At 46.9% G+C, this 26,185-nt stretch overlaps 1 protein-coding gene across 1 annotated transcript in view; it reads right to left on the minus strand.

Annotated features, from left to right (window-relative positions):
- Positions 1 to 6,955: 6,955 nt before the first annotated feature.
- Positions 6,956 to 26,185, minus strand: part of MAMLD1 (mastermind like domain containing 1) — a 71,710-nt gene continuing 52,480 nt past the window's right edge. The window contains exons 3-5 of the mRNA XM_015860803.2: positions 10,632 to 10,778; positions 9,473 to 9,554; positions 6,956 to 9,192 (exon numbers count right to left, since the gene is read on the minus strand). Of these exons, the coding sequence (XP_015716289.1) occupies positions 8,174 to 9,192; positions 9,473 to 9,554; positions 10,632 to 10,778 (1,248 nt within the window). The 3' untranslated portion in view covers positions 6,956 to 8,173. The remainder of the gene's footprint in view (positions 9,193 to 9,472; positions 9,555 to 10,631; positions 10,779 to 26,185) is intronic.

Consider the following 26,185-nt stretch of genomic DNA (forward strand, 5'->3'; position numbering starts at 1 on the left):
CCTGTTCCTGACAAGGTTCACTCATGTACAACTTCAACTACAGTATTACCGAATACCTTAGAATTCAGCATATGAGAGTTATTTTAAGCATTATTTTATGTTTGTCAGTTAACACTACATAGGCTGTCAGAACAGATTCAGTCCATACTCGATAAATAAATAGCCTTTGTTTTACAGTACAAGAGTCACAGCAGCTAATAGAGATGTAGAATCATAGTATGGTTGGAAGGGACCTTAAAGATCATCCAATTAGAACCCCAACCCGTTACAGGTTACACTGGACCTGCTCCAACAGCTCTGTCTCTCTTATGCTGGGGGCCCCAGGCCTGGACACAGTACTCCAGGTGGGACTTCATGAGGGCAGAGCAGAGAGGGACTGTTCCCTCCCTGTTGATGGGCACTGGTCTAAAGATGGACCCCTGGGAGATACCACTAGTCACCTGGACAGAGAGCTGTTGACCATAACTTTCTGGCTGCGACCATCCAGCCAATTCCCTATCCAATGAATAGTCTACTCTTTCAATTTATATCCCTCCAATTTAGGGTTAAGAATGTAGTGTAAGACCATACCTTCCAGAATTCCAGATAAATGGTATCAGTCACTCTTCCTTTCTCTACTGATGCCACCACACCATCATAGAAGGCGACAAGATTGGTCAGGCAGTCTGGGTAGGTCAGGAATCCACAATCATTCACTGTTCACAACAGCATAATTTTGCATTACATAAACACAGTGCTGCCCCTCTCAGCAGCCATTCTCCTTAGAATAGGGGTTAGCTTCAAAATTCAGCCAAATCCCAGTCAGCCGTGGCTATACAGCGAAAAATCCTGAGTTCACAGGGCTCAGCAGGGAGCCTGTGCAAAGATGCACAATGGGAAAGCCCTTCTTCCTCTATAGAAACATGTATTTATTTAGATCAGACTATATTTTTGCTTGATTTTCATGAAAGTATTTTATATCACATCATCAACAGGAGTGGTTTCTTTTGGCTTCTCCAAAAACTCATGCTGAACTGATAACAGTTTAATTCAAGTTTTCCCCAGCTATGCTTTGTAAGGAAAATGGATCTGATCTTGTTATTCTTAAGTGTTATTCTTTACAATAAAAAAGAAAACCCTCAACCATAGTCAGTTTGCCTAAATGTATCACAGTGGGTGAGGAGAAATGGGCTTTCTGCTGCAATTTTCTTTCCCATTGTTAGAGGAAATTGCCACTTATTGGCAGGGTTAAAAACAATCTGGCACTCAAGGTGTTAGCAGGAATCCTTGTGTGAGCAGTAGCTACAGCCCACCAGACAGAGCTGTTCCACTTATGCGGTTGTGCTTATTCATATCTATATAAGCAGGAGATAATTGCAGAGTGAAACCATTAAGAAACTAATATACTTTACTCAACCTCAAGTGTGTAAATTACCAAAATCTTCCTCAAAATATTCAGCTCAGCTAAGTACCATCACCCCTCCCCAGGAATACTCAGCATAACTAAGCATGGCTGGAGTGCTAACCAGTAGGTCAGGCTGTATAATGGGCAACATCAGTAAACTCCGAGGCCATTAAGCAATGGGAAGGGCCCCAAGTTTGGCACTTACCTTTTTAGATGGTGCATTAAGGCCTCAGATAATCTGTTCTGACAGCTGCTAGGGCAGTAAAGGTTTTCCTGTTAACTTCCATGGGAACAAATATAATTCCTGTGATACTGAAAGAGCTGTGTTGCCGTGGATCAGCTTAGCTGCCCCATCTGTACACTTTGATGCAAAGGAGAAAATAATTTTATTGTGAAGCAGAATGCCTTCACTTGTTCTAACGAGTGAAACAAAATCGCTGAGACAAGTGTGGTCTTTGGAAGCCCTGATAAATCACATCTGATTCTGATATAGGTTGCTGCAGGCAATTAGCAAAGCTTCAAGCAGCCACCTGAAAGAAATAATGGCTTTTATTGGAGTTAACACAGTCATTTCTTCCATGAAGCTTCTTGTGAATAATTCTTGGTGGAAAAATTGTACATGATTTCTTTTCATTTATATTTTAATGCAATTTATTATACAACAGCGACCTCCATTCAAGGTTCAGAAGATCAGAGTACTTACAGTAATCTTCACAGCACTTTGTATCTCCAGCTACAGCTTACATTCACAGCATGAAAAGAATAAGAAATTAATGTACCAAATCAGAAAGTCTCTGTGTGGAAGTCTTAATCTTTGTGCCGAGTTATTATTTATTAGTGGCACAGTGGTAGCATCTAGAGACCAGGGTCTCATTGTATTGGCCACTGCATAAAACACATAGAGAATATATTTGCTCTGTAGAATAGCTTACAGCTTATGTTTGAGGATATGGACAAGAGGTACTACAGCTATCACTACAGCCACAGCCAGAGGCAAAACAATTTTCAAGCTTATTGTGGATGCTGACACCAGGAGTAAAATTACCAACTGACAGGCAATTAAAATGAAAACATTATTCTGGGATCAGAGCTCAAGGTGCAATAAGATGAAAAGAGCCTCCCTGTCTGATTTTATGCAAGGCCAAGCATGATTGCAGATGGTGTCTTTCTAAACTCTTGGGAACATTAGCCATCCGTAAGGAGCTCAAGAGGTATCAGGCATTTGAGCTTCTAAACCAGTCAGTTATGGAGATGCCTGCAAGCTGAAGCATCGGGTAAATATGAAGTATTTACATTTCCCTATGAACTAGATAGTGCTGGCAAAGGGTACACCTGTGTTGGTAGATCTACATGCGGCTTAGCACGTTGTAGTGGCTGGAAGTGTAGGCATACAAAGGGGCATCTCATGGAAAATCATAAACCAAAAACTTTAGCACAGATCTGTAGCTTTGAAGCAGAAATAAGACAGCATTCACTCTGCAAGACACAGAGGTGGTACTTTCAGAGAGACTGTTGGCAGGAATATTGGCCAAGAGGAATGAAACACTCAGGCTTTAGCTTACGCCCACGTTGCTCTGGAAGGGAGAGATGTGCCACATCCCAGGCTGCTGGAAGCCAGGCGATGAGCAAAGAGAAGAACTTGTGCAGGAGGTCAGGGAAACCAATGGCTCACCCTCCACTGCCTACCTGTCGGGCTGCACGCTCTTCCCAGCCAGCATGAGCCAACTGGCTTTGAGGTTGGAAAATGAAGACACCAAGGAACCTGACTCATGGTCTGATTTTGGCTTCTACAGGCTGTACTGAAACAACCAGCTAATTCTCTCCATGCTGTGAAACAAAGTCCAGACGTGCACAGAGCAGCCGAGGGTGATACAGGATACAGACCACTGGCTGCAAGACATGGCTACCGGTTCTGCTTAACTACACATGAAAAATCCTGCCGGTGTCTGTCTGCCTCATTAGATACTTAAACGTCTTTGGGATTTGAGTCCTTAGCCTTTTGTGCTTCACAGTCCCCCACTGCTAAGTGGACATCATAATCTCTCTGAAAGGGCACAGGAAAATATCTATATTTATAAAAGACTGTGGGACTTAAATAGGGGGTTAATGGGATCCGCCTAGACAAACAGTGCAGCCAGCAAATAGGTGAGAGGGAATAAGAATTTATGGGCTGAGAAGAGGAAGGGAGCACAGGTCTTGGTCTGTGGATTAATTCAGTTTCCTCTGCTGCCATACAAAGCAGGCAGGGCTGACAAGGAGCAGTGTGTGAACTGGAAACAAAGTGTGTTTCTGCAGTTGGATGGAGTCAAGCATAGCACGAGAGTAGCAAAATAGACAGACAGACAAATAAATAAATAAGAGATATCACAGCTGATTTGCCCTGAGGGAGTGAAAATAGGCTGCCTCACCCCCCACCCACCTGCTGGCCCATCTTGTCTGTCCCTGCCATTCATCAAAGGCAGCATGGCTGGGACATGAAACCCTTCCCTTCCTCTTCCCCTTTCCCTTTCCATTCCCCTTTTCCTTCCCACAAATTACTTAAATCTCAGACATCTAGTTGCAGCATCATTCACCTTGATAAGGACAGAAGGTAAGGGAAGCACTCAGCCCAGGAGATCCTCCCTACTCTCAGGCTGTGACACACACGAAGCTGGCAGCAGGGCTGTGCCACACAGCACAGAGCCCTTTAGGAAGCATTGCTACTGCAGCTCTGGTTATTTGAATTGATGCACAGCTGTGATGCAATCCAGACACCACCATGCCAACCTCCAGAATAAAACAAAAATCCAATTGCTTTTACTTCTTGAGTACAGAAAAGCAAAGAAGTGTGGCTTCATGTCCTCACCACACATGCGACCATGTACTGTTGGCCCCACAGAGGGTACACGAGCAACACAAACCTGTGCTAGGTAATTGGCTGCCTTGGGCAGAGCAGGGATGAAAGCCAGTCCCAGACCTGCTACATAATGGGAAATGGATTAAGACGTGCATAAAATAGCATACTTGTTCTGAGCTGTGCTACAAGACCCATCGAATGAGCAGGGAGGGAGCAAGGCAAATGTCTGCGATCAACTACAGCTCTCCTGGTTCAAGGAAGGTATCTTCAGTCAGGTGCCTTTCCCTGGCTCTGCTCAGGATTGTACACAGGAGGCCTCTTGACCAGACAGAGCTTTCAGTTCTCCATAACTCCTGCAGCTGCCAACTGGTACTTGGGTTTTACCTTGCCTCAGAGAGACCCTTATTGATATTTAAAACATACTGCCCTCTTTCAGACTCATCTGTATATTTCTCAAATTTGCTGCATATGTGGAGCAGGGAACAGAAGTTGAAGTGGGCATTAAGTTGCTATTAAGCACCAAAACCTGAGCTCAGCTCACACAGGGGGGTGGGTAGATGTGGCAAGAACAAGTGTCCCTGTGGGGCTGTGCCACCTGCACAGCATGCACAGCAGTCTGTGCCTCCCCATGCCTGCCTTCCCTGTGCTGGGCACCGCTCCAGGGCTCTCTCCACCGTGCATGGGCACATCTGCGGCACCATCAGTGAGTGCCAACCCCTGCCAGGTGCTCGCCCCAGCTCCAGGACTGGTGTAAATCAGGGGTTGCCCTGCTGCAGGCAATGGAGTGCCTCCTGATTTACAACATCCTACACAAGAGGAGAACTTGACCTTACACTTCAGCATCAGCACAGCTTCCTTTGTTAAAAGCTTCTTAAGCAAGACGTGCAATCAATCCTGGAGAGCCGCCGTGCAGCACGGCTCAGGTTCTGCATAAGTCAGGGCTGGGTTGCCCAGGGAAATTGCCTGATGGGCATCTGTTCCTAGGAGTTCTCTGGGTGCTTCTTTTTATAGGGATGAGTGTGTTTTCCTATTTTGCCTTTGTAAAAAATGGGCTGGCTTAGATTAATACAATCCACAAGGAGATTTCTTTCCATAATAAGTACAGAATTGTAAAGTCTGACTTACCTGTGCCACTAACCTTTCAGACAAATGAGCTCTCAGTGAGCTCGAGACTGTGGAAATTCTGGCCTTTATAGGTATTTGATGTTATGTTAGAGCCCAAGAGGAAAAAGCTTACAGCTTTTTGCCTCTGTTTTCCTGGCTGTAATTATGAGGGCAGTCTGGTGACGCAACTTGTTTGGGAAATAAATGACACCTTTCAACATTGGATGCTTCATTCCTGTAACTATTTTAGAAATCTAAACCCGTTCTATGCTTCCACAGCAGCAAATGCAGTGGGCCTCGGCTGCAGGCTGAGCTGACGTGTGCTCCCAGCTGTGCTCTGCCTTACTGCCTCACTGTTGCACCTACTGGCCTTAGTGATATGGAGCATGGAAGCAAAGGAAGGACCAGACTTTGGGCATTTTCACAACTTGAACAAGAGAAGAAAAGGGGATGGCAGTTTTCAAAGATACTTTTTGCAGGATAAAGCAGACAACTCACTGTGATGGCGTCATTGCCTGTTATTGCCTGCTGTGGATCAGAGGTGCAGGGCTTGTGCTGCATCTGCTGAGGCTCCCCACGGTCAGCCGGCACATGAAGGCACTTGGCCCACCCACGGCCACAGCTCACAGAGGAGAAGAGAAACCCAGGCAGGGCACATGCCATTGAGGTCATGGGCCAGTCCTATAAGGTACATAGGAGATTCACCACCTGCAGAGACACCATGGAGATAATCACACATAGCACTTACCTGCCGAGAGTGGCACAGCCATGACTCCTCACAGCACCCTGCTGAGACATGAGGGCCTGAGATGGAGAGCAGAGGAGCTGTCAGCTCCAACACCAGACAAAAAACAGAGTGCAAACAAGTGGGTGCACAACTCACGTACAAGATAAACAGTTGTTCATAAACCCAGTGGGAAAGAGTTGGCTTCAGAAGACGTTCCCACCCAGCGTATGTTACCCAAGCTCTGCACAACTGAAAGGTTCACTGCCAAAAACAAAATGAGGAATGAAAATAGGTTGTTTTTGTTATATTTATTACTATCCTAAAGAAATGCCTGTGGGCAGCAGTCCTCCCATCCCCCTGCCTGCTGTTCTGGCACCAGCCCCACGCGCAGAGCAGGGCATGGCTCTCAGCAGAAAAGTTGCTGAAGTGCTGCCAAGTTCCATCGCCAAACAAACTCACCTTTGTCCCCATCACAGACTTATTCAGAGGCATTCATCCCCTCGCTGCTGTCTGCAAGCAGGCAGGCATTTCTTTCTCATTCATAGCCTCACTGGCTTTACAGCCTAATTTGGGCAATTGTTTGGTGGGGCCAATTTCTTTTGCTTGAAAAAATGGCTTCTCCCATCCCTGGCCCTGCTTTCACACACACCAGCACCATTTGTGGGACCAGGCTGTTTGGGAGCAGATGAGCGGTGCACTCCTGCCTGACTTCCAGCCCTGACTGACTTCTGTTAGATGAGGCAATTCTAGACATAGATGCTATCTACACATTCTTTTAAGGTTGTTAAAGCACACACATTTGTGCACATAACTAAATTGACGGCATAGCATCCGGGGCAAATCAAATTAATTCCAATATTGGCAGGTACAGAACGTCGTAGCTAAGAAATGAGCACATAAAATATACACAATTTTCCCCCGGCAGTTTATTATGGTATGAAGAAAAAAACATTCTGTGCTTGAAGCTCACGTTATATTACAAATGTATTGCGAAGTATGATGTGACTATTAAAATATGATTACGCAAAGTATGAACATTTGAAGTTTACAGTACAGCGAATCTTTTATAAACAGACTCTTAAATATACATAGGACAATAGTAGCTGACAGAAAAACATCAAAAATTAACTATTCGTGTTTATAGACTTTTCCCCTGGAAAAAAAAGTCTCACATTAAAACAGAAATTATGAAAAGCCTTAAAACCAGGAACAAATCACCTGTACACTACAAAAATACATGGCAGAGGTGCGCAAACCAGAACCAAAGGACACAGCAGCCAGGGAACCTTGGCGATGTCAGACCGGCATCATCGCCAAACCCTCATCACCATGTGCCATCCCTCAGCTGGCCGGTGCACAGACACACACATACACACACACGCACACACGCACACACGCACACATGCCTTGTCAACAGCCACAACATCACAAGCGCATCCTCACTGCAAGACAGAGGGAGATGCACTGTCAGTGTCAAGTCAGCACACTGGAGTGTACCAGGGGGAGGACTTCCCCTGATCCTGCAACAGATCCCTGCCGGCAGGTCCCTGACTGTGCTGGGGTCCCCGTGTGGACCCACGCACCGCTCCTGGGCTGCAGGATTGAGCTATGAGTCAATCAGCAGTTCCTTTCACATGTATTGGTTTTTTTTTCATGTGGCTTTTCGGTCTTTTCTCTTGATGTGGGAGAACAAATGCCACTCTTGGTTTCTGCATAGTCTGGTTGCAACGACACCCCTAGTTCATGTGTTAAGTTATGTCAAAAACATAAGTATTTTATGCTGTAATACACAGTATTACTGAAACTAACAATGTTATTTGCATATTTATAACAAGGTATAATGAAATCCCTATAATAAAACCAGAAGTTATGCTATAGGTTTATTTACAAACAGACCAGCAAAGAAGTATAAATACTTCTACATTTAAGGTTTAGGAAAACATAATTTACAAAATATTCAAATATATACACTGATATGAAAAACTGCCAACACTAAACTTCAATGCGGGCAAAGAATTGGCTGAGTCTATTCATTCTGTATTGAAAGAAGTGGCGGCTTTCACGGGCCACCTGCCGCATTGAGAAGTCACATGTATTTACAACGCAGTCGCTTCCCTCTAAGCTACACGTGTCCGGAGCTCTGAGCGTGCTGTCCCAAAATGTCATCTATCATTGTCAGATTGTTCAACCACTCTTCATCGTTGCTGCTGCTGCTCTTCATGAGCGAGTCAAGGAAGTCAGTGTCACTGCAGTTAGCGGGCAGGACGGAGCTGCTGTGCTGGGGCACAAAGTCATACTGCGGCAGCTCGGCAGCTGCGCTCATCCTGCTGAAGGCGTCAGGCGGCTGCCCCGCACTGGGGTAGCTTGGCGGGCCGAGGCCTGCGGGGGGATTGAGCTGGTTAAAGCTGGACACTCCCTGCGGCATTGATTTCATAACATTCATAGCTGGCAGCGGTCCCCTGGTTAAATTGTGTCTCAAGTTCTGATTACTCATTGAGCTCAAGCCCTGGCCAGACTGTCCCATGCTCAGTTTTTGCATCTGTCTGACCTGGACTCCGGGAGCGATCTGATTAGGCGGCACTACAGCCTGCTGGGAGAACTGCTGACCCGATGCATTTGGTCGCACGTTCTGTTTGGAGAAAAGAGCGTTACTGGAGAACTGCTGCATGCTGGTATCCATTTGGCTTTGATTTGGCATTCTTGGCACCGCAGTCGACGTCCACATCTGGGCAGAGGAGTTGGGATAGACGTTGGGGATTCTTGGCACACTCGGCTGTCTCAAGTGCTGCTGAGCTGCTGAGTGATTCACCAAGGAGCCAGAACTAAAGCCAGCCATCGGCATGCCCGGCTGCACTGCTGCATGGTTGTGTACGGTTTGGCACCCTGAGTTCATAGCCAGTGAGTTCTGGCTCGGCCGCAGCGGGATGTTAAAGTCGGAATTAGGTGGAAAAACCGCCTGCTGTTTGCCAGGGTTGTGTGGAATCATCACCATCGTTCCACTGCTCTGGCTGGCAGTGACTGGGGTAATGCTGGCACCCAAAGTGTTCTGGAGCATGGCTGGGTTCGAGGGCAGCATGTGGTGGTTGGGCGGAGGGGCTGGCATCGGCTGGCTGCAGTCAGTGGGAATGGGTTGCTGCACAGCTGCACACAGAGAGACACATTAGCTGAGTGCACTTTCATCCCCAAAACAGCACACCCCTAAAGGCTGCTTCTCCGTACTTAGCTTCTACTACCCAGGCTCTGTGTGCTTTGTAACAAGTTATTACTGAAGCAGTAAGGATGTGGGCAAATCTCACGATATATGATAAAACAGGAAATACTTCTATGGAAAATGTGGAGAATGATTAAACATAGAGTATTTAATCAGATCCTAGGCACTGGCTCCTTGAAGCTTTGCAAAGCACGCCACTTCCCCCCTTACCTTGAAACTGATTCATCTGTTGAGCTGCAAACAAATTCCTCTGCTCAGATGTTACTCCCAGCATGTTTTGTCTCTGCTTTTCCTGGAAAACAAGGGGAATAACAGTCAAGTTGCATTTTCTTGGCAAACAGAAATGGCAGCAGACATTCGAAATGCAGCCATTGTCATCACTAACAACCTTTCCAGTACACACACCATCCTTCTGATGAGACTCAGCCCAAACTGTTCATTTCAGTGCAGATCTTAATTGCTCACATGCCCCCTTCTTGCAGAGGTGTCCTTACCACAGCCCAGTATTTGGAATTGCAGACTGTAGTAGATGCTTCTCAGACAGACCAAGGCCAAGGGGGAGCTGGAAAAACACACAGACCCCCATGTTCACCAGTTCATGAGTGAAGTATGGTGCTGCCAGAGAGCCCACCACCACACCCGTGTCCGTGCTGTGGACAGCAGCTGAGACTCAGGGAACTTCCCATGGACAGTGCAAGCTGAGGCCTTGCTGAACTCCTGTTGTGCCAGAGCAGCACAGGTAAGCTTGAAGCCAACTGATGACAATGAGGTACAGTTGTTTTTGGAAGGGAATTTTGCAAAGAAATGAGCCTGCTTGCCACAAACCCAGCTCAGAAAGCCAGAGATGCAAGCTTGGTGCTGCCTCACTCAGGTCCCTGTGAGCTTCCCCGACCCTTATTCCTTCACACAGCATGTTTCCAGCCTTACACTGGGACTACTGTCCCCCAAAAAAACAGTCAAGTCCAGTAGAAATGTGTTTACCATCTACTCTGGGAGATCCACGAAGAACCAAAGAGAAAGACAAGGACATCTCTCCTGGGGCTGGCTCATTCTTCAAGACTCCCTTTTCAGTATCTCTCCTCCCAGCTCTGAGGCTGGCCAAGACAACAGCAGTGATACAGAGGTGACTGAATTCTTTCCTCACACATGAATGGGTAGAGCTGAACTCAGGCTTGCTGAGCAGCTCTTGGCCCTGGCCTCTCTTAGGCGTAACAGTCTGGATACACCACAGCCCTAGTCTGACTCAACCCTGCAATTCCTAGGTCACTCCTCAGTGTTTGCTGACTGGTGATTTTCTCATTCCAGTTAGTCCTGTCCTTCCCAGTGAGGTAGATGACACAGGAACCCACAGAAGCACTCAGCACTGTACCTGCATCATCTGTCGTTTCATTATTTGCTGCTTCAGTAAATGGTTCCTCATTGTGTACCCATTCACCGTGGCTGATGCCGGCACAGAGCCTCCACTTGGGACAGAGCCCGGCTCCTGAAGTCTGGCAACAAGTCCAGGATTCTGATCCTGCCAAGAAAGATGAAAAAAAGAAAATTAATCTCATCAGGGAGACAACAACAGAAGCCTTTCTCTTCCCTGCTAATGCTCTCTTCTCCAGTGTTCGGCTGTTCCGTGCCAAACACCTTGTGGGTTCACATGGACCCACATGGCGTGGTGTGACAGTGAGTGTCAGGTGACTGCTCTGGTTTCCAAGGGTCAGCACAAGAAGAAATGAGGGAAGCAAAAGATGAATCTAAAATTCTTTGTGAGTAGCCCAGGGCTATGAGGCTGATTCACTACGATTACTGGAGTCACATGGCTGCCTAGCTGACAGAAGGGATGTGAGTAAAGCATCACATTTCCCACCAGCTCCCCAACTGTTATACTGAAAGACATAAGGAAAGAAAAGTTGTATCAGGTAGGACTTGGCAAAGTCCTACCTGACAGTAAAAGAAAACACAAAACCAAAGGCTGAAGAATGGAAAAGGAAATAATCAGATCAGGAACCTGGAAAGACCAGGAAGAGCTGGACCTGAACTGAAATGCTCCTTGTGGGTTCCATGGTTGTATTAGCTTCTGCCAGCTGAGGACTTGCCTTTAAAGAAAGAGCACTGTGGGGCATGAGAAAAAAAATAACATAAAAACACTGTGAAGACTCAACTCCAAAGGGCAGAAGAAACGACAACAACAAAAAAAAGAAGGCAAAATATCTGAAAAGCTGGCCAGTTGTCAGGGAAATACAAGAGAACAACAAGGGAAGACGTCAAGGCCTCATCAAGGACAATAAAGCAAGTGATCCTGTAAGTGCCATGCCCCGGTACAGCAGCACCACTACATCCCCCTTTCTCCATTTTCACATCCAGCTTCTACATTATTTATGATGTTTTGTTATTATTGGCAGGGAGAAGTATGTATGTTATATCCAGCATCCTTAGCTAGGCCATGCTTCCTTTGTTTTCAGAATGGAAGCCCACATCCTTTGTTTGAGAATCAATGTTATCGGGAGATAAGCAAGAAGAAAATGGTTGTTGCCTTTTGACATCTGACAATTAGAGGCATGCTTAGATGGAGAAAACAGGATACAAGCCATGTTTCAGGGTGGCCAGAAGAAAGCGTTGTGAGACATTTATCACCAGGCGGGCTCCTCGGGTCCGGGGTGCCTTTCCACGGCAACTTCACCATGAGGAATGACCCAGTACCTTCCCAGATAGTCTTTGTAAGGGAGATTACCAAAAAGGTCACTGAAATTACTCATTTTTATGGCACCTCCTTTTGTTGTAGCACTTCGGCCTATTATGCAAAAGCACAATTGATGAAATGTAAATGCCTGCGAGATAATTTACTAAAAGACACAAACCTGCAGCTCATCACTGGTCTCATTATCATTCCTATTCATGGGCAGCCTCATAAGACTAGACTTTATTACTGGCGCTTTGCTTACAATCCTGCTGGACAACTCTCCTCCTCCCCCTTCCCTCCTACCCATTTTGCTCCCTCTCTCCCACAAAAAAAAGAGAGGGAGGGGAGTAAAAGAAGTAAATATGATTTACTACAGATGTAAATATGAAAGTTCATGTAAAGCCAGCGTTCTGCTTTCATGTCAGACAGTATTCTGTAGCCACAGTTAAGCTCTGAATAATGCAGATTGCCTCTAGGGGAATATTTGAAAGTGCAGGGATTCGGTTTGTGTACTCTGCACATGAAAGACACTGAAATGTTCATACCACCACAATCCCTGCCATCTATCCAATTTCCTTCCAACTTGTCTTGTTGCGTGCAGAGGGTCTGTGCTTACTGAAGCAAACGAGTTTAGTGCAGGGACAATCATTCTGATGTCTAGCTCAGGGCTATTGCATTAACAAGTCATTAACATTAAAGTCTCTTTTCCTAATCATGTCCACCTCATTCTAATTCTTCCTAAACATCATCAAGAAAATAATGTTGATTTTTCTATATTATTAATGGCAAAGAAGTGTAAATCACATTACTAATTGCGGCTCTTAACGGCTTAATTATATGGGATTTTCTGCAGGCACCCTATAGCAATAATGACAATCGGCAATGTTCATTTGCAAATACAGAGAATGGGTTGTTGCGTTTTTCAGAGCAACGTTGTATAACACTTAATTAGCGGGTAAAGAAACAACCTAAACATCTAAATATTGCTTTTGGGGAAATCAGGACAAAATAGCATGGATAGGAACACAAGGACTGAATTCCAAATCTTTCCACCTACAGTTCACATGTAGGTTAATCTGAAGGAAAAATAAAACATTCTTTCTTTTCACCACTAGTGGGAACTACTGTATTCCCTTACAATAACAACCGCGTAAACACTGACTAAGAATAGCTCTGCTGTAGTCTAAAGGACGCTGCTATCTGTACCAAAGGTTAATGAACTCGTAGCATTTTTCCTTTTCAGCACTCCCTATGAAACATCACTTTCCCATATTATGGCCAAGCTGAACATGCCATAAACTTAGCTCATCTGTATTTCCAACTGCCCCATTTAAAACCCATGAGGGGAGTGAAGAGAGGAGGGATCCAGTGTCCCAGTAGGGAAGGCTGGCAGCAGGAGCATATGCACATCCATGAAACACATGTGTTTGTATGTGGGTGTTGGTGAAGGGTTGGTCACTTTTCCCTCCAGAAACTTGTAACAACCCATTAGATTGGCAGAATCCCCAGCCAATGGCAGGAACCCAGCACTGGAGCCCGAGGCCACGCGTTTGAGAGCATGTGCTTCTGTTGCTAGGCGGACTGCCACATGGCAGGCTGGAGCTCCCACGCCACTTGGAGGGCTTTCCAGTGCAGCAGTTCACATTCAAAAGCTTGGTATTATTCCATGCACTCACCTCAAGAGCAAGGAGAAAAGAATCGGGCTCCAGGTTTGCAGGAACTTATACTGTCTGCATCTGTACTCGCAGGCGCGGATGGTAACAGTGAAAGCAGTGGCACACACCAGCGAGACCAGCCTGCCACAACAGCCCAGTGTGCACAGAAGGGAACACTGATGCATCTGTGCAGAATGCATCTGTGAACAACTGTGTCCAGTTTGTGCTAAGTGTGGGTCTGGTCCAAAAAAACATTCAGGCACACAGTGCAAAGTGCGCAAACGCTCCCACTGAGACCAACTGTGCATAGCTATGTGAGACTGCATCCTTCTGACATCCACTGATGGGCTTGCTCCACCCAGCCTCCACATCTTATTACACAGGAGATGCATGACCGCCGTAAGGAAGCATGAGGACGAACCATTCCAAGCGAACACAGTTAATCAACTCCGGTCCCTACCACTTACTTAGACATTCGGTAATCACTTCTGTGGCTTCACTTAAGTGAGAATGAAGAAATTTATGGCCCCTAATTCCTCTGAATCCCCATTAACAAACAGTCCAAAAAGGATTTAAAAGCAAGACTTTCTAAGGATCTGAGTTAGAGCTCTAATCACGCTTTGGCAAATAAGTAAAAATCCCTCTAATCTTTAATAAAGCGTGTTCATTGTTTTTTAAGACTGTGTGAAAACAGTAAAGTCATTTATCACTATTAAATTTTCCCATCTGCTACATCTTACAGTGTAACTCTAAAGAACATAACCAAGAAACACACATGTTAAATTGGACTGAGTTAAGCCTAGAGCAATTGGAGATGTACAATTTATTTCTGCGAGGGCATGAAGGGGATTGCAGGCTCCTAGACAGAGTCATTTGTCCCGTGTCGAAGAGAGAGCTGTCTGCACCAAAATGGCTCTTGGAGAGGCACATGTGCTTTATAAGAAACAAGCTGCCAGGTGAGACCGCTCAGCATTATGTTACAGACCCAGACAATAAAAATAAGCCATGAATTTCAATAGTTAACAGATGGACTAATTAGAGAAGGAATTCTTTGTGGTTCTAACAGATAAGCAGGTCATAGCAAGGTTACCGAGAGACACCCGGCTTGGTGAATTTCAGGAGATATTTGCAGAGTAGGTGAAGAACTGTACTTCCCATATGAAAGTGTTACCAGCAGTGAGGGAACAGAAATGCATCTGATAAAAGATTCATACAGTAGCTGCATTTAAAAAGTTTCTTCCATTTCAAAAGGCATTACTGATCCGAGAAAGATACCCTCCACTTTAAATGGGGAATCCAGCTGACTCTAGTAATTACATATCTTAAAGCAGAAGGATTGTTGAAAAGAGTCACAGCGCTGCAGAATAAAAGAAGACAAAAGGGAATGGGTAGCTCGGGGTAGATGTTGGCTGTAAGAGGAATGGAAAAACTACTTTCTGCTATTGGATTTTTTGGAACCAAAAATAACTTTAACTTGAAGCATTTACCAAAACAACACAAGGAAAAAAAAAAAGTAAAATAAAATATAAATAAATAATAGTAATAATAATAATAAAAATAAATAGTAAATAATCCTTTCAGTGGATCTGCACTCACTGCAGGGGCAGATACTCTCTAAGGGTGGGGTGAAGTTTCATTCACTGAGTTTTGTTCTGTATTTTAAGAACATCTGTTATGTATGGAGAGTTCTGTACGCTGCTGAGGAAATGCAACTACCAGTTTCAGGCTCCATCGCTTGTGCCCACAGCAGGGTTTCTCTCCTGAGGCCACAACTATGACCACTAGGTGCAAGCACTGTACAAATACTGCCAAGTAAACTGTCTTGGTCCATGGTGAAGCCATAAATAGACCTGGTGTAGCTCCACAGCAAGCCGTGATGCCACCCACACCAAGGAGGACACTGCCCCCACCAGCTACACACTCACACTGTGAATCTCTCTGGCCAAGGCACACAAACAATGCTAACAAAGTTCAGGTTGAGCAGGATAACCACGTCACACACTAGGCAGCACAGTGTCTGTGAGATGCTACCTTTTGCTTCCCCCTGTCCTCAGGGCTCTATATGCTTCTTGCTCCCACCGCCTGCCTTTAACAAAACACTCTGTTTGCTCTTTGGAAGTTTTTTCTTTTCCCCTCTATTCTGCCCATGGTTCAGAGATGCTTTTCAAGATAAAACTGAGCCTTTCCGTTCAAAAATGCTCCAAAGCTTTTTGTTTGCTTGTTTGTTTTAACAAAATGTATGGACACAGATAAAACAAGCTGTGTAGCCCAGCGGATCCTTTTCTACCTGTCTTTCACCCATCTCCTTGATACACAAGCATGTGAAATACTAGCAGACTCAGGTTTCTAAGACTATCCTGGGGCTGTCAAGCAGGAAAAGACTTTGTTTGAAGGCCATAAGTGACCCATGAGTATATGGCTTTGTTTTAAAAAGAAAATTCCTTTAAGCTTTTCCTTCTGCTCATTCACAAACACACAGAGCTTCCTCTGTGGCCACCCTCCTCTGCTCCCAGGACAGAGAAGACCTCCACACCTGGTTGGCAGTTGCACCAGAAGCTTCTCCCTTCAGGAATCCTGCTCTTTATGCTGCTAAAAACTGAATAAAGCCTACAAAACCTTTGGGTACCAGAGTACCCAAAGTGCCTGTGAAAGCACACTCAGAAGTAGGATGGAAACTGAGTCCGTTTCCCTTCTTAAAATAAAACAAATTAGTTAAAACTCCTGTGCAAATACCGTCATTTTCAGAGCTGGTTTCATTCAGCAGAACATACCATTGAACAAGAACAGTGATCACAGTATCAAAAAGAATAATCCTGAGTGAATTACTGCAGCTGCATTTTTCTCTTAGATGGAAATGCACACTGGAGCATGCGAGGTGAAATCAAGCACTGCAACGCCCCAGCCAGCGCCACCGAGTCACAGGCAGCACAGCAAACAGGAGCCTGAGGCACGACACAGGTTGCAGAGTGGTTGCACAGAGCACACACAGCTCCTTGGCAGTGCAGGGTGGGCCTCCAGCACCCCCTGCACACAGACCCTTTGGCCCAGACCAACTGTTGGTTTTAGGCATAGAGACCCGGAGATACGGAGACAGGGGCTTTGTATGTGTCTATATAACACATAGCCAGGACACAAAATTGAACGATCTGCAAAGACCAAAATATTTCTATTTGGCTTGTACAGCTATCATGATTCTCCAACCCCTGACACCATGCTCTCGTTCTCATAGAGGGCAGCTTGCCTATAAATTCAAGGAGATAATCTAAAACTGTATTTATCTCACCCAATTTTGGCTGGCAGTCCTTCTGCCTGTCTCTACAAGGTTGCACGAGCTGCAATGACAAACTACAGCATCTTGTGTCTGTAAAGTGGTTTGACTCGAGTCACCACGGCGCTCTGTCAAGGCTCGCTCTCTAACAGAGGTGTCACTGAGATGCAAAAGGAGCTGGCTTAGCTCAGCACCCGCTGGGAGAAATGCAACGGCTGAATGGGGAATTCAAGGACTAGAGAGAGAACAGGAATATCCCACCAAACAACAGGGAAGATTTCACTCTAACAAAGTCCAAGTCTGGAAAACTTGAGATCTTTGCTGATTTCTAATGATACAAGCGAGTCCTTCACAAGCCCGCTTCCAAGAAGCACTATGAGATGCTGTGCAGTGGTCTGGGTCACACAAGGCACTGAATCACTTCATTCCTCAGAGCTGAAGTTCCCAGAATTCTCTCCACCAGTTCAACCTGCAGGGGCAGCTGCTGTGCCCTGCCCGGCTGCCTGACACCTTGGCAAAGCATTCTGCTTGCAAACCTGCACAAAGCATCACATCATCACATTGCTTTTTGGTACTCGGTCCTTCCCAACAGATGAAACCATTCAAACCCCTGAAATGGTTACATATATACATACTTGAGCAGCCGCCCTATTAAGTACTAAAAGTTACCCCGCAACTTAGCAAACAAAATCCACCCAGAAGCAGTAAGCTGAAACAGCGGGCACAAATAAACCGGGAATAGGGATTTAAAATCACATGAAAACAGAAACATACACGGGGTGACCTTGAGTACGGAGAACAAGGAGTGCTACCATTATTTTTTTAAATGGAAATTATTATTAAAATACCCGAAGCTGAACTGCTGTAACCAAGTCGGCTCCATCTCCCCTTAAAAATTCCTTTCCCCCCCCTTCCATTCAGATTGTATTTACAAACTGTAGATGTCTCATTTTTTTCCTTGTGTCATTTCATTATTACAGAGTTGAGCTCACTAGCCATCTGCAGCTTCATTTCATCAGGCTCCCATTTGTCCTTGGAACAAGGTCAGCTGGGACAAGAACATAAAATGCCGCTTTCCTCAACTGACAGTTCTTTATGCCTTCCTGTAAATATTCCCCACTAATTTTAAATAATTTTACCACTTCATACTCCCCCTCACACACACTGAAAAGGTTGATATGCACGCATATTAATAAGGATCTTGTCATTTAACCATTGCGCAACGTATTAGAGGCAATTAATAGTGTTTATTTGCTGATAACGCAGGCATTTTGAACTCCAGCTCAAGGATCCTTGATAGCTTCATATGACTTGTAGGGTATTAGCGATGGGTCAGAAGTTGCCCCCCCCCCTATACTCAGCATTAGCATACGCTTGGGAGACTCTGCTTTGCATCAAGCAGAAAAAACCCAGCAGTCAGTGAGCGACAATGACGGCTGCTGTGCACCCTGCAGAGGGTAAAACATTACTAGGTGGTTGCAGGCTTGCTCAGTGAAATCAAGAGACCGACAAGAAATGACTTTCAGATGCATCACACCGAGTTGCAAGCTAAAACCAAACATGAACAGGACATGGAACTTCCCCTCATGTCAAATCTGACACACCAGAAATTCAGGAGCACCTTCTTGCTGCTCCAGATGACAGTGAAACCAAACCCTCCCCCCAAAATAGCCAGGTAAATTAGTTTGAGTGTTTTTTATGAGTACAATCATAAAGTGACAGGGGATAACTGAGGGACTGAGGACTAACCAGTGGCGGTCAGGGGTCCACCTTGGCCCAGCCCCTGGCTGCAGAACTGCAGCAGCAGTGTCCCCAGCACACTTTGGGCACCTGGAAAATTCACCGCTGGGCTTACAGAGTGGATTCAGAGATACGCTCTGCAGCATGCAGCCATCTGGCTCCTCAGTAATGGTGTGGCAGCCTTTACTCTGTGCCTCTGTGAGGCCCAGCAGCCCCACTCAGACAGATGTGCACATCCCAGAGGTCTGCCTGCAGGCACACCTGCACACACAATGTGCACTGAGGCACGTGAGCCAGTGATGACTTTCCTTGCACATGCAAACTTCCCTTTGGACTGACAGCAGTGGTTGGCTCATGAGGCTGTGAACAAGCAATTTGTCAGAAGGAGATGCAGAAAATGCGATCATTAAAGGTGCACTCCCAAGCCACCCCTAAAGGAGATGATCTTGAAAGGTGAGTTTGCTTCATGGCTTAGTCACAGGAAAAAAACTGGCCCTATAGAGCAGGACTCGCATGACCAGGTTTGGTTTCCAGTTCCACCATATGCATCTCTTTCAGGTGCCTGCAGACAGGTCGCTTCATTTCTCTCTGTCTCAGCTTCCCCCAAAATGAATGAATGTTTCTCCCCTAACGGGGTCACAAGGGCTGGGTTCCACGCCATGCTGTGGTCCGAGCTGCACTCTGCCCTCTCCCCAGTAAAGGCAGTGTCTGGTTCACTTCGCAAACAAGATTTTGTCATGTCCTCTATATGTCCACCCCCTGGACAACCAGCCCCAACCAGCTGCACCTCAGAACAGCACTAAACCACACCAACGCGTAATGGTCCCCTGGGGCCTCTGACCTGGCTGTGCAGCTCAGCAGAGCGTGACCAGCCACAGACCATGGCTCATCCCTGCAGCCCCACAGCTCACCCCTTACGTGCCTTGGGAGCAGTGCTGCAATGGCCATGGGCACAGCTTGCTATGGCATGGAGAGAGCTTTCACCTCAGTGAGAACAGTCCCACTTTGTGCTATGCCCAGTCCTGCACCTTCAATTTCTGCCTGCCTCCAGCCCCGTCACAGACCATTCTCTATCACTTAACAGGCAGGAGATGCTTTCAAATCAAAATTCATCCATGATGGAAAAGACACTCAGGTCTCTACAAACACCCTCTTCTCACGTCCACCACCATCTCCCTGTAATTCTGCGTGTTTTGGTCACGTAAGAGAAAAAGAGTTTAGGAGATGCACACATAGCAGCTGGCCCAGCAGGGCTCTGCTGTGAGGCAACAGGGAAGCACACAAAAGACAGGAGAAGGCTGGGGCTGGCCCATGCCCCGACACTGCAGGGTGCTCATGAGCATTTCCTCTGCAGAGACACTGCATGTCAACAGTTAACTTCCCTTTGTCCACATCCAAATGATTAAGGTTAGAAGCTTGCCTGGTGACATCACCAGAGTTTAAACACGCTGGATATGGTCCAGGGAGCCAAAGTTATTGCTGACCCCATGGTTACTGATCCGCTCTGCAAGTAGCTGATGTCTGCTCTCACTTTATGAATTATTTAATGGGTTAAAGATTGGTCAGATCTCCTTTATGCAACGTACAGCTATACAGTGGGCAGGAGGACATAAACATGCATTAACAAGGTTAAAGTCATATACTGTAACTACACTGTCTGTTTTCAGCTTGCAGCTTTATTGACTTAATCATGCCGGCACTGCAGCCAACAAATCATTAAATCCATTCCATTCTTCTGCTGGTTCCCAACCACAAAAACAGAGGCAGGCAAACACAGAGCGAGGCTGCAGAGGGGGTGGGGAGCAAGGGGGGGGTGAGGGGCAGGGAAGAACACTGGGATCACTATGGAGTGCTGCGCTGGCCCCTGACTGCCAGCACAAAGACACCAAATCTGTCTTTACGGACTAAGTGGTTCCATGGTTTAAAGTGACACACTCATTTGTTCCTGTTTTGCAATGATTACACAAAAGGAGAAGAAGCGGGGGGTGGGGAGGGAGAATGTAAAAGAGGAATAAAAAAGCAAACGGAGTCTCCTCGCACCGTAATGGCGTGTGTGTGTCCTTGAGGAGCGCGCTCCTGTGAGTGAGCAGCAGGGCCAGCACAACGAGGGCTGTGTGCCTGCTGCACCCCAGGGGCTCCAGATCGGCACCGCGCTCACTGCTAATCTGCAGTGAAATGCCGGCATAATTAAGAGTTCAGAGTAAAGGAGAAAAGACATGCAGCATTAAATCAGTCCTCCCGCTGCCCTCCAGGAGCAGCTCCAACCACTCCATGGAACCAAAGAAGTACACGCTGTCAGACCTAAATAACAGCTCCACTTTCAGACCAAGGTTTCAGTTTTTGACCTGGTACTTCTCACATCCTCACTGAGGTCCTCAAGCAGAAGTGCTCAGACTGTCAGCAGGTGTCCTGCTCAAGTCAGCAGATTGCCAAATTCCTGGTTCTATGTCAGTTCTGAACCTGTAAGATCCTTATTGTCACTGCTGACATCTCCATTCATTTCTTGATGGAAATAATCTTCTCTGTCTCCAGACAAAGGGTCCCAGTGAGATGCATCCCTGAATCCTGTGAGCGTTGGCTCACACAGTCACTAAGCCACTCTTGATGATATATGAAAACTCACGGTGGCCAGTGAAGTCCCCAGTGATTGGACTCTCACTTTTAAGAAGGGTAGAAAAGATGAATCAGGGAACTACTGACCTATCAGTATCACCTGCATGCTGTGAAGATCATAGAGCAGATCCTCCTGGGAGCAGTGCTAAGGCACATTGAAGAGGGGGAGGTGATATGGGATAATCAGCATGACTTCACCAATAGCAGGTCCTGCCTGACCAACCTCATAGCTTTTTATGATGGTGTAACTGTGTTAGTGGACAAAAGAAGAGCTACTGATGTAACCTATCTGGACTTCAGTTAGGACTCTGACATGGTGCCCCACAGTATCCTTTTCTCCAAACTGGAAAGATATGGATTTGATGGGTGGACTGTTCAGTGGATGAGGAACTGGTTGTGAGATCGTATGCAGAGAATGGTGGTCAATGGCTCAGTGTCCAGATGGAGCTGGATGAACGTGGGACTGAGTGCCCACTCAGCAAGTTTGCAGATGACACTAAGCTGTGTGGTGCAGCTAACATGCCCAAGGGATGGGATGCCATCCAGAGAGACCCAGATAGGCTAAGCTGTGAGCCCAGGAGAACCTCGTGAGGTTCAACAAAGCTAATTTCAAGGTCTGGCACCGGCACTATCAGGGCAGTCCGGGGGGTGTAAGGATGGAGCACAGCCCTGCTGAAAGGGACTTGGGGGTGGCTGGTGGATGTCAGCTGGATGGAAGCCAGCACTGTGCCCTTGCAGCCCAGAAGGCCAACTGGATCCTGGGTGCATCCAAAGCAGCGTGGCCAGAAGGGCGAGGGAGGGGATCTGCCCCTCAGCTCTGTGCTGTGAGACCTCACCTGGAGTGCTGCATCCAGAGGAGGGCCACAAAAATAATGCAAGGGATGGAACACCTCCCTGTGAGGACAGGCTAAGAGCTGGGCAATGAGCATCTCATAGAGCTGTGGGTGTCCCTGCTCGTTACAGGGGAGTTGAACCAGATGGCCTTTAAAGGTCCCTTCCAACTGAAACAATTCTGATTGTACTGTAGTACAAGTGGCTTCTTTAGAGCTGGAAGAACAGTGCATCCAGATGCTGCTCCTCTGATATAAGCAGGCTACAGAGAAGCCTGCATGAACTCTTGGAAACCTTAAGAGCACTTCTTACAGAGAATCTAGGTACAACCTCTTTGGAAGCTTTCCTCCGAGTGAATGTGAAATAAATTCCTTTTTCTGGGAAAGATTCAGCAACAGCAGGATTCCTGATTCACATCTACCTAGTATGAAAACAAGGAGCAGACAATGAGCTCCTTTTCCTCACCTCCTGGTTAAAAGATGCTTAGAGCTCCCTGTACAAATAATGCAGATTTTGGCACGAGACACATGACAGCAGATTTTTTTTGAAGACTGTTATTTGGTTTCACAGTTGTTTTCTTCAGAGTCAAACAAGCCTTCTCACAGTTTGAGTTCCAATCTTACCTGCTTTTGTTTACCACTCTCCAGATAACTACCACCTCAAGACATCTCCTGCTTCCATATACTGCAGATAAACATATCATTACTTAGAGCAGGAGTCAGCCAGTATTACTCTTGGAAAGTGCCTGTCCCCCAGCAGGTGCTGCTCAAGGCAGAGGAGGTGGAGGAGCACCATCAAAGGTAAGTGCTTCCCAGCCACCACGCTGGAAAAACAGGACAGAAGTGAACATGTTTCCTAAGGCAGAACTCAGCTATTTCAGGTATCCGTATGATTTCCAGCAGCATGGCCTTTTGTGCATTGAATGGCCACGGCTGCTGCTTCCAGAAATGCAAAGGGACGGCCCACACAGCAGGCAGTGCCAAGCCCAGGCACACTGATAGAGCAGCTCCCCACTGCACCTCCACACAGTGTGTCTGGGGCAAGTCACCCTTCAAAAAGCCCTGTTTGGAGCTCCTGACTCCAGCCTATCACAGAACCCACGTCTCACAGCTCCCGAACCAGTGCCAACCCACACTTCTGCCCTCAGTCTGGATCTCAGCAGCCTCTGCTGTGCCTGAGGAGCAGCTCTGGGCGCAGCAGGCTCTCCTGGCTGTGCAGAACTCCCATCTTCCCATGTGCCACACATGCCTGGCTACAGAAGTAGTCAAACAAACTGTGGCTTTGCTTCTCAAGTGAGAGCTCTCTGCAGCCTCAGCACAAGCTTTTCTAGTTGTTCTCTGCTCCCTGGTGCTACTGCACATTCCAGCTGGCATTTCTTAATGACCAGAGTATCCATGTGTTCTTTGTAAAACAATTATACCATATTCAAGGCAGGAGCAGAGCTCTCACGCAGACAAGGCTCCAGCAGACCATAGGTCCAGCATAGGTGTCAAATGATAAATCGTTAGGCATTTTGTTTTAATTGCAGAGTTATTTATACCCTGAAATTCATTATTAGCATAGGACAAAACAGAACCTACTGTTACACACAATTAAAGGCACTATTATGGGACTGCATCAGCATGGATAGCCATCCCAGACTTCCATTCTTTGGCAGCAGCACAAGGACCGCTGTGAGCCCATGGCCCCATCCTACAGCACCAAAGCAGAAGTCCCATTGTCGGTCTTAGCCTATGCAGACTGCCCAGCCTCACTCTGCATCACCTCCTCCTCCAGCCTCAAAGACCTGGCACAAAGCAGGGCTGCATGCAGGAGGTGCCACAGCATATGAGCATATGAGCAGCTCCTGCTGGCACAGGGGCACATGGATACGGTGCATCTTGGACTTGTCCTGGGGTCGCATAACCATTCTTGTTCAAATTCAGGATTAACAGGTTATATTCTCATTTGCGAGATTCCTATCGACACTGAAGGAGGTTTCTGATTTCACCAGCACTAATCGGGATGCCACAATGGATTTCCGGTCTCAGCAACGAGGCTCAAGAACCTTTGCTGCCTGTGGAGCTGGTTTTAATTCAAATCTACCTGGCAGAGCTATTGCAGGGTGCGCACTGAACAGATGAGAAAATAAAAGTCACTTATATGCTACCGCACCTTACTTCTAAATCTATTTCATACAGACACAAATCCCCCTGACCACCACAGCATCTGGTTGCTGCTGTCCCTTCCAGGAGCAATGCCCCCCACCCCTCAATAAGGCGCCCGTTACATGCCGATAAAGAAACGTGCCAAAAACCTGCTCCGGTGCCCGCTCTGCTTCTGTTTCATGCCACGAAGGACATCATGGCATGCTGTGTGCTGTGGTGGTGTGGGGCTGTGCAGCTGCTGCCGTCCCACGCCGTGCTGGCAGTCCCGAGGCATGGCACCCGGCAGAGGAGGGGCAGCCGGCCTCAGGGGACAGACAAGAGCAAAACTGCTGGTGACGTAATTATAACTGGGAGGCCAAAGAGGCTCCTGAGAGGCAATATCTTTGCGGACAGAAAGAGAAAAGGCTCATTGACAACTGGCTTGAGCAGATGAGTACATTAGACCTGGGTTACAGCCTTCTTATTCTCCCCCTGCCTCCGCCCCAAGGACTCTGTGAGTCACTGGAACTGGAGGAAAAATATACACGAAATTGTACAAGCGCAGGAATTAAAGAGACATCTACACAGCTCGCCTCTGGCACTCGATACCAGCTGCAGAATTGGGTTAGCTTGACATTGCTGCTGGAGGTGAAGAGAGGCAGGAAGGCTGGCTGAGCAGCAGCAGTGCCCCGCACTGCAGAGCAGGTGAGCTGCAGCTGGTGGGCATCTCCTGGCTAAGGCACCGAGACACATCTTTATGTTTTAAAATCTAGGAGTGAAAGCAGTTAAGAAATTCTCCGTGTCCCTCACAAACATGAGGTTGAAGCAGTTTTGGGTTACGAGATGGATGCAAATCTGAAAGCCTGAGTGCCTGGGAACCTGCACACTCTGCAAGGCTCAGAAAAGCTCTGCTGGGTACAGCTGGGTCAAGCACACTTTGCTGTCAGGTGCTTCACAGGTGAGACCACCACCACAGTGAGACCCGCAGGCTGCCTGTATCTTGCTGCCAACCTGCGGAGAGGTCGCAGCTCTGCACTGTCCCTCTCTCCAGAAGGTTCCTTCCTTCCCTGTCCCACTGGATGCCTCACGACTGCAATACCCTGAAAGAGCACTAAGGGAAAGGCAGTGCTCACAAACACGTGTCACAGCAAACCCAGAAGGAAGCAACAGATGACCAGGTTAAGCTGAAGAGTCTTATTTTCCTTAATGCTTTCCTTTCTCTCCCTATTTGCTGAGGGTGTTCAGACAAGGGAAGAGGCTGCAGCAGTGAGTGGGGCCAGCTCTGGTGCATCCCCCAACGGCAGGCAGAAGTCCTTAGTACTGGAGCTGCGTGGGGTCAGGCAGGAGGAGGGAGGATAGGAGAGGGAGAAGGGAAGAAACCAACAGCTGCAAACCCATTGCGGCCAATGCTGCCGCCCAGCCCAGCGCGGCGCGTCATCCAACTCGGCCTGGTGCCTCACTTCCGTGGGCTGCCTGCTGCCTACGATGCAAGAAAGGGACTGTCTGCCTGCCCACTTTGTCTCACAAGCCCCAGGGGCCCCTCCCAGCCACAATTTCCAAAGGAAAGAGATCTTGGCCAGTGGTGTCTTTTTTTGTTGTTGTTTTTTGGTGTTTTTTTTTGTTGTTTTTGTTTTTTCTTTTTCCCTGAAAAAAGCAGGGCTGAAAGTGGTGGCGGCTGCTTTATAACCCTCTCCTGCCCCTCCTCAGCAACAAACCACAGCAGAGTTCGAGCATGAAAATGACCCTGGGCTTCTCTGCTCAGCAGTTGTCTCATAGCACAGTGAATCAATTAGTGGCTGATCATTATTGTGGTAACTCTATCTTTCACAAGCAAGATTTTATATAGAGATAAACTAGGATGTTTTCTGCTCATTTCCTTCCTGTCATTCCAATCACAAACTACTGTTAAAAACGCATTTAAAGCCTGCAATATTTGCAAGCCTGTGCTCCAGTTTCCCAGAGCTGGGCTGTTTGTTGTTTTCTGCACAGCAAAGGTAGGGAGAAACATCCCAGCTGGGTTAG

This window comes from Coturnix japonica, chromosome 4, assembly GCF_001577835.2.
Source record: "Coturnix japonica isolate 7356 chromosome 4, Coturnix japonica 2.1, whole genome shotgun sequence".
In the NCBI taxonomy this organism is placed as follows: domain Eukaryota; kingdom Metazoa; phylum Chordata; class Aves; order Galliformes; family Phasianidae; genus Coturnix; species Coturnix japonica.